Consider the following 14,079-nt stretch of genomic DNA (forward strand, 5'->3'; position numbering starts at 1 on the left):
GGGGGGGGGGGGGCGGTCTGTGGCGGGTTGTGGGATGTGTAGCCTCCTTCAGAAGCCATGTGCTGCTGCCACAGACAGGAGAGAGTGTTAGTAGTGGATCGGAGAGAGGCGGGGACAGCAGGAGGAGAACGAGACGGAGAACATCCAGTAGTTTTTATGCTCTGTGGGACGAGGGAGACATATTTGTGCTCTCCCTCTCTCAGCTGATGGAGAGGACGGTTCTCCACATAGCTCAGCCCGGCTGACAACAACATGTGTAGCCTGGAGGGGGAGAGAGCCCGGCGCCATAAATCTAACCACCTCGTTAACTGCCCATTAAAAACTATTTCATTTAGTAGCCGGGAGTTTGTATATGTGTGTCTTAGGGGGAAGATTTCCTTATCATAATACACATTTAAAACCCCATACTCCAAGCTCTAACAGCATGCCAGCTGGGCGGCAATTTGCCCCACCCACACAGACACATCATACTTAGAGATGGTCTTTCATATTTGATTTTTTGGGGGTTTCTGACAAATATATTTATTTCTGAATCTCTAGTACTCAGTATATGTTTTTTTTTGATTGACTGTGCAGATGATCAGTCTAACACTGACTAAACAATGGTGCTCACCATAAATTCTGTTGTGCTGTACAGCTGCCGATATGTCTCTGCTACACTACCACAAGATGAGCTTCCTGACATGTATTGTCCCCAGGGGACGTGGGAGACAATTGACTGTAAACCTCTTCTCCCACGCCTCAAGTTTGTATCTTGTTGGTCAAGTTTGTATCTTACTGGCCGAATGCACTTATTGTAAGTCGCTTTGGATAAAAGCGTCAGCTAAATGCAATGTAATGTAATGTACAATATGCCTCACTGCCCTGGGACAGAGTGGAGTGTAAACTGCTCTAAAAAAGGGTTCATGTGAGATGCTTAAACGTGGGTACAAAATCAAGTTCTAATGGAAAAATCACTGATAAAGTATACTTAAATATTAGGCAGTTTTAATGTGTAAGTTAAATTATTCATGGGTAAATCTGATAATGCTCGCTTTAATTCTTGAACATACGAAAGAAAATTAGGGCTACCTGTGAAAAAAATGATGAATTCTTAGTTCTGAGAAAAGTCTGAATTCTGTCTTTAATCTCAGCACTTAAAATAATAAATTAAGATGTCAAAAATGTTGTCAACGTGGCACTCATCCTCTTTCGTATGAACAATCATAATTTCCTGTCGGATAATGTAATGTTTCAGGAGCGGATAGTAAGTTTGGTCCCTGTTTGAAATATAAAGTGTTTTAGCCACTACCATTGATTCCTCTAATTCTACACTGCAGTGATTTTAGTGTCTCTTTTGGAAAGTGTCTGTCCCTTGCTGCGGCTTATTACAGGCACTACCTTTGTGTTTTTACAGTTAACTGCACTTTCAAAGTAGCAGTGAAAGCCCTAATACTGGTCAGGCAGTGTAAACAGGGGGGGGCTCTCTGAGGCTGTAGGGCACAGGACAAACCACTGGATGGCTCCTGTCTGTCTCCTTGTGGCCCCCCTGCTGTCCCCGTGCAGCAGCAGGTCCCCACATGTTAGTTAGTCTGTTAGTCTGTCGTCTTCCTACGTTGTCGTGTTGTTGCAAACCTGCTACAGGTGAGTGAGCTTGGGTGCTTCCTGGATTCTGCCCTGAGTCGAGGTGTGGTGCGCCGACAGCTCGGTGTACGTCTGGTGGGGGGGCGGGTCGCAGGGGCCCGGGGGGCCCCCTCCACCCACATGGTGCCCGTTGGCGCCCGACATGGGCCCTGCACCATTGTAGTCCATGTTTTGGTGGTGGGGTGGCGTGGGGCCGAGGTGGTTTAGCCCGTATATGGAGGGCCCCGAGCCAGGCATGGGTTCCACATAGCTGCCCCCCCCCACGTACACTGGACTGGCCTGCATGTTGTTGGGAGTTCCGTAGCCAGCGTTACTGGCCATGCCGTGGTGAGGGTCGCCATAGTCCGGGTCTGGGGAGCCGTACTTATGCTGGGGGGGGCAGCCCTTCATGGGGACGTTGGAGTAGGCAGTGGACATGGAGTAGGACACTCCCTGGTGGGGTTTGCCGAAGGATGGCGGAGATGGGACGTCGTAGCCCGCCCCACCCCCTCCCATAGGGTGCATGGAGTTGAGGAAGCTGGCGGAGGACTGCATGGTCAGTGGGGGGGAGCCAGCAGGTGAGGGCCCTCCAGAACTGGAGCTGAGGCCCTTGGACTTCTGGTCCTTCTTGTATTTCATGCGTCGGTTCTGGAACCAGATCTTGATCTGCCGCTCGGACAGGTTCAGCAGGTTGGCCATCTCCACGCGGCGCGGCCGGCACAGGTACCGGTTGAAGTGGAACTCCTTCTCCAGCTCCACCAGCTGAGCGCTGGTGTAGGCTGTACGGGCCCGCTTAGACGAGGCTGACGACCCGCTGGTGGGACTCTTCTCCCCACTGCTGCCACTCTCTGCTCCTCCTGATACTGAGGAGAGAAGAACAAGGGTTGAACAGAGAAAGGGCAAGTCAATATAAAATGGCAGAATGATATTGATAAGATACAAGCAAAAACAAAAACAAGGGAGCACCAAAGGCCTTGGAAATGAAAAAAATGGAAATGGGAGAAATGTGCAAAAGAGGAGTGGAAATGTGCAAAAAGCAGGATATAGTAAGAAACAGGTAAAGGGAAGATGAAAAGAGCCTAAAGGAAGAGAGAATAAAGCCACTCAGGCTGCATGCTGGAGGAAATTGAAAGCGTTCAGCTTCTTAATAAAGCAGAGGGGGGTCCAGGCTCTGGCTGAATTATCCCCTGATATTAGTTGTCAACACTTCATAACAGTGGCAGTTATTAAGAGACGGAGGGCCCGGTGCTGGCCGAGGGCAGCTAAATTGCATCTTGGCAGAAAAGACAAACCCCCCACAGCACCAGCAGCTGCAGCTGAAGACTGTGAGCTGATCAGTCAGCAGCTGCAGTCACGCTTCTCACCACATGTATGTGATACTAGTTACCCTAGTATAAACTAACTACTAATACAGCTGGAAAATATTGAGATTTGCTCATACACTTCAACTGTTACCACTAAATACATGTACATTAGTTTTCAAAATGCCAATGTATACATTCTTTTCAGAAGGAAACAATGTTGTTATTAAGGCCATTGAGTCCATTAACATCAAAGTAATCCGCTGCTATAATGACTTGGTGTGTTAATAGGAATACAACTAGATTATATTTGGCTATCCGTCACAATCTATGGTTATCCTCAAATATTTTCATTATTTCCGCAAAGAAATTATTCAAAAGAAATTCTTGCAAGGTGCTTCAAATTATTTGGCAGCAAGTAACAAAAATTGTACACCTTACAACAGGCGGGTTGTCCTGACGATTGTTAAGCCCCTTTCACACATGCCCTTTTACTCTAACAATAAGAAAAGACAGAAAAATAATGTTGGCTTAAATATTTAACAAAAGAAGTTTAGATCTTAAAAGTTTGCAAGAAGCCTGTATACAAAATGGAAAGGTTTAACTGCTGAGCTCTTGGAAGGAGCAACATTAGTACAAATAGGAACAAGCGTCACTGTTTGATCAGTCAGGTTGTGAAAAAGCTGCCTGATAAACCGGATTATCTACGCTCTGTTGCTAGTCAGTCAGGTTCACGTTATGCAACAGTCCTGCCTGAAGGGTATGGTGTTCAGTTTTTGTTGAAATCTGAGAGCTGTTGATTCAACTGCTCGGCTGTTTCGGAGGCTGCAGTTTGGTGCTGTGAGGGGTGCTTCTAATATTATCTCCAACCCCAAATATATCAATAAGGGTAGAGTAAATAAAACACCTTGAATTATAATCAAATAAAACACAAACTACATCCTCCAACACCTTAATATAATAAGTTTCATAAAATTAATTGTAGCTATTGCATACCTAACAAACAGGCACATATAGTTTATTTGGTGTGCAGCGGTAACTGGTACACTAGATGGTTAGGGTTAGGAAAGCCTATTGGTAAAAGGGTAAGAAGCACATAGAAAGAACATAATGATGAACATTGGAAGTGCAGCGTATAGATAGTGGAAGCACAATATTAGGCATGTTAAGCGCATGCAAAGTAAAATTGCATGTTGAATAGTAAGTGCATCGGAAGAACAAGTTTAGCGAATGCTAAGGGCATAGGAAGTGTATGTGAAGCGCAAAGGGAGCTAATATGAAGGAAAAGTGTTGGACACAGGAAGTTGTCTGATAAATAACCAGGATGGCTGAGTGGTTAAGGCGCCAGACTTAAGATCCAATGGGGATATGCCCTCGCGGGTTCAAACCCCACTCCTGGTAAATATTCAAAACATTAAAGGGTCCTCCATTCATAAACAGATCCCAAATTGAGATCAATGAATTATATCTCATCTTCTCACAGTAATGTTGTGCAAAGGGAGCGAATACGAAGCACGTATTAAGAGCATAAGCGGCTCAAAGGCAGAATCAAGGTTGTGATCATGTTGCTTTTAATCATACGGAGCCAGATTAAATTAAATAACTACTTCTCAACCCTTGTACTTTTCTCTAGAGTTTCGTGGTTCATTGTTTATTAATGTGTTTCAGCGGCATTTACCGACCGCTGCAGTGCTGCTCGCTGTTTGGCATCACAACGCTGTTATGAAAGTTTCTCTGGTATAAAATGGGTGATGTTAGCATAGCAACCGAAGCTAAATTGACTATCTTGACTACTTGTTGCTATCCTATTGTGGCATAAGCCGTTTTCTACAGGCACATTTTACCGGCGTATTTTTCATTGTGATTCTACTTGTGATAGTCGGACATGACAACCTGTGCAGCCCATGTATTGATTCCATCTGATAGCTGCTATAATACAAAACAAAACGTCTGCCTGCTCTCCACAATGATCAATAACAGTGAACGGATGGTCAAAGTAAGGTACAAATAAACAGAATCACATGAAGCCTGGTTAGTGTTGCCTGACTTTATAAAGTATGGGTTTTTTTAATAAGCGTATTTCGCACTTTGCTCAGCGTTACTGCTTGTTACAACTTTCATTTGCCGTACTCGCCATAAACTGTTAGCTCAGGTTGATCCCGCCCCTCCCCCCGACGTAAGCGTGACGTATGCGGTTCTTGCTTGTAGACCGAAAAAATTTTGGTGCTTGGTAAGCACCGGTTTTCGGTGCTTAGAACCGGCTCCGCTGCGGTGTGAACAGGAAAAACCGGTGCTTATCAGGCTCTAGCTCCGAAAAGGCCCTGGAACCGTGTTGGTGTGAAAGGGGCATCACAGAACGGGGACATTCTCAAAAGGATTGTATCAAATTCTCGTTAATAAACAGACTAATCTCTTTCCAACTCTCCTCCCAGTCATCTGAAAGCTTTCTTAATACTTATATTCATTATGGCACAACATATTCTTTTCTCATTGATAACTACCAATTCTAATAACAGATCTGTCTGCCTCAATTACTGTTTTCTTTTCCTGTTATCAGACATGATATTCAGATTCATCATGCTGTATTCTTCCCCATTGCTAATATCTTTCATTTCAAACGTGCAAACTTCATTCTTCCTCTCTCTGAAAAATCTATTCATCTGTTATCGTACATGACATTTAAATTCACTCTGTTAATATCTGTGGATTACCAAAAAGGTGCCAAAAGGAGATAGAGAGAGCAATCAGAAGGCAAGTGATAACCAGAGGGTGTAGGAGGTGATGAGGAAGGTAAGTGATGAAGGAAGATGCACTGATCAGTTGTCATTGATTGTGTCTTTATCCAGTTCTACTTTTAGGTCCTTCTACGCAAGATTTGACTAATTACTGTCGGAACACCAGATCTATATCTCCTCCAATTACTTTGTTTATCCTAGATGCAACTTTCTCAAATGTTTACGGTTTCCTTGATGTGCTTTGCAGCGCTGGTGGTTTTAAGGGGAGATTTATGTCAAACTGTGTATGGATGAAGAGCAGTGTATCCACGTGCTGTGTGTCTGTGCTGATTCAGTTTGTCACACCCATCACAGGTTTAGTAAAGATCTCCATGCAGGCATGATGGAACCAGCCTCATTATGATGATAAGCCTCAGGGAAATCTGCACCAGGCTTTTTGTTTGCCAATAAATGGTTCTATCATGCTGCTCCCTCTAAAAAAAACACACAATTATTTGTTTTTACAAGATGAAGTGATGAAATAAAAATGATACAAAGTGCTCATTGGTTGGTATCGGTGAGATGAAGAGGTGTTGCTCGGTGTGTTTCTTGGATTGAAAACCAGGCGTCCTTGTTTCCAGCCCCTCTGCCCTACATACAGACATACAGCTCAGTGTTCATTATGGATCTCCTAGAAAACAAAGTGCTCGTTTTTGTTGGCAAATATTGGAAGAAAATATTTTGTTGGTACAATACATACATTAAAATAAACTAACCATCCTCTTCCTAAAAAATGAAATATGAATGAATATATAGTGTATATTTACTGTATTCTCTTGCTGATCACTTGTATAGTGCCATGCCTCTGACCTTTGGCCTATTTTACTGCTCAGAACATTCAGGTACTTTATTGATGTTTGAGTCATCAAAAGACTCAGTTAACTAAGTGTGTAGCAGAATTTACATTTTAGGTTCAAGCTTTTCAGCTTCCATTTGATCATACTTTCTCAGGGAGATGAAAAAAGCTTTATAGTGAATCCAGCTCACCAGTCACTTTTGTTCACCTTAAAGCCGGATTAGATGCTGAGGATGACCTTGGATCAGAGCAGACGCACTCCCCAGCTACTGATAACGAACATGACCGGTTGCCTGTGGAAACCTGTTTTGTTATAACAGTCTGAGAAACCTTTTTAAATCCTTGGGGATCTGTGGCTTGAAAGAGGATGTTGATAAGAGAGGTGAGGAAAGAGGGGTGTGGTGATTGGAAGGCGAAGGCAGGATAATAGGAAAGAGGCGCTAATGAGGAAGGAAAATGAAATAGAAGGAGGACATAAGGAACCGAGGAAGGGGGAGATGAGGAGAGAGAGTTTGGTGTAGGGGGGATTAGTATTCTGCATGTGGTTTCAGTGAGGCTATGGGGGGAAATCAAAGCAAAGACAGACAGAGAGACAGAGACAGGTGCGGTCTCACACACCGTTGCCAGAGTTGATGCTGGGCGAACAGTTTTTCTGCTTGGTTGCCTGTCGACACTCTTTCATCCAGGGAAAGATCTGCTTGGACATGGTCGGGTTGGGGGGCAGCGAAGAGGAGGAGGAAGACGTGGAGGATGACGTGGAGGAAGAGGAATTAGACGACTTATTGGGGCCTGATTTAGTGAGCGAGGAGGCCCCGGCACTGCCCCCTGGCTGCAGAGCCCCAGTACTACTGCTGCTGGGGTTGGGGGGCAGTGGGGGGGACACCTGGGGGCCGGGGAGGTGCTCAGGTGGCAAACTGGGCCGCATGCAGCTGCCATTCAGCTCCTTGGTCTTGGCTAGCTGCTGCTGCTGGTGGCCACTGTTGCTGCCCAGTGACTGTAAAGAGCAGGCAGAGCGCTGGTACGAATCCACGTCCAGATGGGGGGCTGACTGGAAGGCCGGCTGGTGGTGGGACACTGGGACCGGTGCATCGTAGCCCCCAAAGCCGTTGCCGGCTGCCACTGCCCCCTGCACCTGGTAGGACGAGTAGCCACCGAAAAGTGCAGAGGAGTTGTCGTAGTATGTTGTCTTCTGCATTTCTGAGAGAAGTGGCGTCTTGTGCTCCGGTCCTTGTTGAGAGCCACTGCCGGAAGACCATTTGGTACCGGGGGTCACGTGACGGTGTCTCTCCAACGGTCTCCTGCAATCTGACCTGAAAGGTTAAGGAGAGGCAGAATGAAGAAATGAGAGAGATAAATCCATCTTCCGCCATGAAAGGCACCATGACATGAATAGAAACCACTGCTTTTCTTTCCTCACCCCCCCTCTACCCTCCCCCTCCCCTCTGAGTCCAGTGCACAGCCTGCAGATGCTCTGATGGAGGAGGCACACACACATTAACAAAGACACAAACACACACACACACACACACACACACACACACACATGATTTAACACAATAATTTATTCACAGTGATGCACACATTACATGTTATTATTATTTGTTGTATTATTTAAATGTGGTATTATCATTACTATTATTATTATTATTAATACCATTGTTATTATTATTATTTCGTTTTTGTTTATGTCTTTTTTCAAATGATGCAGCTTTATTATTATTATTACTGCTATTATTCATATTATAATCCTAATTGTAATATTATTATAATTATTACAAACTTAGCAATTACAAGTAACATATTTGCCCATTTAATGATATTATGAATCCTGGTTAATAGTTAAGTATAAGTATACTTATACATTATTATTGTTATTATTATCTATCACTAATTATTTTTCGGTTCCATCATGTAATCCAAGAATAATGACAGTGCTTCACCTTTCAATTTAAAAATAAAAATGGAATAACACCGTGTTCACTACTTAACATAACTATAAGTAATCCATTTGTATTATTCGATCATTTAATTTCAGTGAGAATTATGTTTTTATAATAAAGCACTACCCCACCGTGTCTGTTTTTATTCAGGCTGAACGTGACATTTCGTTGTGTAATGGCGGCAGTTTATGTGGCCTGTATATATTTCCTTTGTGACTGATGTAGGTAGCCTATTTCTGTCAACCTCTGCCTTCCACACATGATTTACTGTTTTCCGTCTGCTCGGCTGTTACCTCACTCACGGAGTCTCCGGAAACACAATAACAACATACTCCTGCATCATGTTTGAGTAGAAATAACGCATATTATTGCACGTGATTTATAATAATAAAGGCTACACCAAATGCTTTATTGAGATGTAGGCTATAACGCTGTAAACGAATAAAGGATTTCTGACTGTTTAAAGGCAAAGGAAGGTTGAATCGGGGTCAATAATTCCTAGACTCTTCCAAGAATACAAAAATAAACACTTGGACTTGGGTACAAAACAGGCCAACAATGGACAGATAGGACAGCAAGACAGCCAGGAAGAAGCTTCACGAGTCAGTGATTCATTAGTGTCGAGTGCTCTATCACGGCCCCGAGAAAAAGAGGACAAGTAGAAAAAACCAGCCGTGAGCCCCGATAGGCTCCCTATCTGCCTCACCGCCGGGGTGGGCCTGTGGCCGGGTATCAGGCAGAGAGAGCACCTGGCAATCATTTGGAGAGAAGGAGGAGAAGAAGAAGAAGAAGAAGAAGAAGAAGAAGAAGAAGAAGAAGAAGAAGAAGAAGAAGAAGAAGAAGAAGAAGAAGAAGATCTGCCATCTGACACTCACTGAGCCGCTGTGTGCTAGCTACAGCTAACAGGCTAATGTGTTCAGATAACACAGATATTAAGCTAGTAGCCACCAAACTACAGTGAAGTGTCCAGCTGAAGTGTGTGAGAAAATAACGTGACACCATTACGTTGAAAATAAATAGGCCTACGTTAAAAAAATAACTTTAAAAGTTGTCTACTTGTAGCAAATGGCTCGTGCTATTTTTGATTTGTTTTTTTAAACAGCAGAGCACGAGGCCTAGGCTATATGAAATATTTCATAAATAACATTTAATGTAACATTTACAAGGCCGACCCAATTAATTAACATTACAATGTAATTAATTGTAAGGTTAACATATGTTTCGTTTGCTAATCAAACAGATGCCGTTTTTGATTTACTTGAACGCGAAAAATAGATTATTTAAGGTGCAAATGTTTTCCTATTGTGATGGAATTGTGCAAACTAGCCTTTACAAATATATTCGTAAGTTAAAAAAAAATGCAGATTAGCCCACGATTCTTCTTTTTGGTGATTAGACAGTCCAGCCCTACTCTAGCTCTCAGCACGTCACACATGTCAGCCATTTATCTTTCTGGGAGACAAGCTGGAATCCTAATTATTTACTCTGAGGAATAGTCCCAAGGAGGGAGAGAGGGAGGGAGGCCGTGGCACTGAGTGTAGGAGGAATATGTTATTAAATCATATCGCTGCTTTGCCATTAAACGGGACACGTAATGTCTGTGGCTCTTGCTTGTAGCTTACAATCACCAACTTTACTAGACGCCTCCCCGAATAATCTACTTACACTGAAAGAGAAACAGCCACCCAAACAAAAACAACAGGGAGAGATGGAGAGGTCAGCCTGTGGTGTCCAGTGTCTGTGTTTTATCCTGGGATATAAAATTACAAATGGCGCCTGCCATGAGAAGCTCAAAGAGAGAATGCATTAACTTGGACAGTTCACGTATTCCTTATCCCATTAACAGACACAGAGAGGGAGGAGGGGGGAGAGAGAGAGGCCAGAAACAATAAAAGATTGGCCACATCAGAGCTATTGTTGTTACAAACAGTGAATATGAATCCAAATACAGCATCACAAAGTGTGGAATAAAATAGTATAATAATAAAAAAGGAGGGCCGTGGGAGAGAAATAGGTAGCCGATAAATACCAGGCACAAGTAGTCCATCCAAAACAGCAAATATGATGTAAATAAATAGCTCTAAATGAGGAGCAGGGGAGAAATGAGAGGCACAGAAAGAAAAAGGACAGAGTTGGAAGGCCGGTAGAAGAGGGGGGGCTGCTTGCAGCAGCTTAAAGCATTGTGAACTCTTCTTGAACCGGGATTGAAGTCATACGGGCCATAAATCACTGAGCCAGCAACTCAAAGTGCACAGCGAACTAACTCCGTGTTTCTGCTTTGTTGGCCTGCTGCCTGCCGGTGAGGCTGCTTACCTTTTCTAGCCCCGGCGGTCCCGGTCCAGTCCGGCTCGGACCCAGCAACACCGCATTACAGATTAGTCCTCACGCAGGTTAATCAATAACAAATAATAAAAGACTGAATTAATAACAAATCCGCTTGCGTTCCCTTTCGTTTTCTCCTCTTCTTCTTCTCTTCTTCTCTCCGCTGCTGTCTCGACACTAGCGCGAGCACCACAACACCTCCTGGAGTTGACAGCGGCGGCGGACCAAGCTCGCGCCGGAGACCGTGTGGCATGAACGGCTGTCGGATAAGAGAGAGCGACGGTGCCCAGAAGTGAATGATGAGGGGGGGGCGAATTAAAAGACGGGGCTCGGTGTAGCTAATGGGCTACAGGCAGGCAAGCTAGCGCACGAGCTGCTCAGGCTTACCGGGAGCCTGCCTGCTGCCAGCTCGCGCCCCCGCCCCCCACCCTCCCGCCCCAGCACCAGCGCTGCCTGCACCGCTGCTGGCTGTTAACAATGGCCTCAAATGTTTCACTTTTTTAGCTCTCACACAGCCTGTGAGCAGCTGCCCCGCCACAACATGTCAACCCATTGCATGTTTGGGTTGTACGCGAGCTATTATTTTCCGTCTTCCCGCCTCAGCGTCTTCTTCTCTGTCTTCGGTGTGTAACCTGCTCTCTCCTCGGTCTCTGGAAGGCGTTATTCCACACCACACTGGCAGTCGGCAGCCGGCCTAGGAGTAGGCTAATGGTGGTGCTAGTTTCCCAGTAGGTGTTCTCATCATGTTGACAATCAGCCCGGGTAACGCTCACGGGGGTAACGGAGGAAATAACGGGGCTTGACTCGCGGACGCGTTGATTCCCCCATCAAACATCTGAGCGTCACTCTCACATTATGCTAATATAGGCTACCAGGCTGCAGCCAGGCATAAAGCATGGAGCTTCTTTTCACATGGCAACACTAATTGATAGCCTTTCAAATCCTAATTGTTCCATAACCAGTCAACAAACAGCCCACAACTGGGTCTATATCAGCCATATTTGTATTTCCAATCAGGAGCTGGCAGGACTTCTTGCTGAGGAGGTCGTGGTTTGGGTTGTTTAAACTCAGCTATACCATGTGATTACAATTGATAGATAGGTCTATACAAAGTTCAATCTTACCAACTATGCCTCTTAACATTAAGAAAACAAAGTAGGCCAATAATAAATACACATTCTTACAAGTAGGCTAGGCTAACCTCAGAATATAATTAAGATCTTTTTTGTTGTGCCAAACTAAAGTGGTTAAAGCTGACAGCTGATGCCTTTACTGTCTATTTCGATGGCATTGTGAAGGCTTGCATGAAAATATGGTAATTAATTATATTTAACGAATGGCTAACAGTACATTTGACTTTCACTGGAAATGTGAATAATACTTTACTGTAATCATATTCATTTAAAGAGCCAGATACATAAGTTAAGTGACTGCAGACATGTAGATGTATTATGTTTACTGTTATTTTAGGAGGTAGGCCAATCACTTAAGAGTCACTGTTTGTGGCAATTTGGCAAATTCATTTGATATCATGTGGAGGCATGTTTACAGGCAGTGGGAGAAGATCTTGTTTCCACTTTGCCAGGAAATTAGACTTTTTTAAATGGTATGACCATTTTATCTACAGAGCCCCTCCTGCGGCTCATTCCGTGCCACCCCCCCTCCCGAATATGTCAACACCTTGTCCCCCGCTGCTGCTGCATAGTCACAAAATATGGTAGGCTAAATAAACAAGAAAAGGAGGTCACAGTGAGCGAGACAGACATTAAGGTACAGATACAATGTAACATTTCCATTAAAGAGTCAAACGAATATGCATGACTTAAAGTGCACTTCAAGGTCTTCATAAAGGGAAATACGATCGGAGACAGGGGCAAGGTGCAACAAGATTAGCAGAAAAATGTGACTTAAAAAGGAAGCAAAAGTGATCATAAAACCCAGAGGGAAAGAGAAAAGCCTATAAATGAAACTATAAATGTTCCCTATATTGTCATAGCACACATATCCACTCCCTCTATTTGTATTATTCAGGACAGGACGCTACCCCTGTCGTTTATGGTAAGATTTATGAGTTTTCTCGCACCCAGCAGCGACGTGTGTGTGTGTGTGTGTGTGTGTGTGTGTGTGTGTGTGTGTGTGTGTGTGTGTGTGTGTGCGCGTGTGTGTGCGCGCGCGCGCGTGTGTGTGTGTGTGTAAACAGCCAACTTTTAAACAGATAGCACTGCTGTGGGCTGCTGAAAGAGGATGAGCTCGGTGTAGGAGGAAGGTTGGATCCTGAAATGTGTCTGTCTGCAAGTTTCCCTTCAAACCATCCTTTGTGAGGACTAAAGGATCTGCTAACTGCTGCTGAACAACACCATTACTTATTAACCAAACCACTAATCAGCTATTTTATTGTCTCTGTATTTGTTTCTCTCCTCCTACTGAGCAACAGTGTGTGAAGAGACGTGGTTAAATCAGCAGAGGATTACATGTTGACTTGCAAAATCATGCCGGAGCTTCTGCTTTATTTTCCTTGGAAGGCATGATACAAGGCTCCGTGTTTCGGATTGAGTCACGGGTATTGGGTTTCACAACTGAAACTCTCTGGAATGGAAATCCTCTTTCCATTTTGCTTTTCTCCCCCAGGACATCAGGCATTTAGGCCACGGAAGATGACACAAAGGAATTTCCTATACGGGACTTTTATTTTATTTTTTAAAAGCCTATTTTACGCATTGTGCGGAAAGGTGTTGCTTTAATGGTTAAAGCATGTTGTTTTTTAAACAAACAAAAAAGTTCGTTCTCAGGCTTACCTTGAACGCCTGGGTCCTATATTTTTATTTTTTATTTAGCCTTACCATTGTGTCAATAGGATTGTCTATATTTCAATTGTGTTTTTTTCCTTCATTTATTATTATGTTATAACTTTTTACTTTCATTCATGTTTATTGATCTATCTACAAAAACAACAGAAAACACGAGTCAAATGTGTTGTGGGGATATTGGGCTATATATAAATAAAATTCGATTTGATTTAGGCTACAATATTTCATACTATTGATGGTTGAATCAGTATTTGTGAGGTTTGTGTGCTCTGAAAGAAAATCACTTTTCTTTGACTGTGACCTGTTAAACTGTTCTTAGGTTGATAATACCGGTATAGTGGTGGGGGTCATAAGCGCTGTTTTAATAACTGTCGCATCAAATGATGAAGTCATCCTCTGGATCATATTACATTAGCACGTGTCATGACATGATTTTTCATCAATCAAACACATACACATTTCCCATGCATTCATCTCCCATCTCTACAAATTCAGGCTGTGAAACAAATGACATAATCGCCTATTAATGGGACAGAA

General features: G+C 43.6%; 1 protein-coding gene across 4 annotated transcripts in view; it reads right to left on the reverse strand.

Annotated features, from left to right (window-relative positions):
* hoxb3a (homeobox B3a) overlaps positions 1-14,079 on the reverse strand; it is a 45,866-nt gene that overhangs the window by 6,766 nt on the left and 25,021 nt on the right. For 2 of the 4 annotated variants that reach the window (XM_010773131.1, XM_010773129.1), the window contains exons 3-4: positions 7,092-7,783; positions 1-2,465 (exon numbers count right to left, since the gene is read on the reverse strand). The exon at positions 1-2,465 is cut by the window's left edge and continues 1,433 nt beyond it. In XM_010773131.1, the coding sequence (XP_010771433.1) occupies positions 1,618-2,465; positions 7,092-7,668 (1,425 nt within the window). In that variant the 5' untranslated portion in view covers positions 7,669-7,783 and the 3' untranslated portion in view covers positions 1-1,617. Of the gene's footprint in view, positions 2,466-7,091; positions 7,784-10,726; positions 11,134-14,079 lie in introns of those variants that run through there. The other 2 variants (XM_010773130.1, XM_010773132.1) reach the window with 2 other exon arrangements.

The sequence above is a fragment of the Notothenia coriiceps genome, unplaced genomic scaffold (genome assembly GCF_000735185.1).
Source record: "Notothenia coriiceps isolate Sejong01 unplaced genomic scaffold, NC01 NC01_scaffold00012113, whole genome shotgun sequence".
NCBI lineage: Eukaryota > Metazoa > Chordata > Actinopteri > Perciformes > Nototheniidae > Notothenia > Notothenia coriiceps.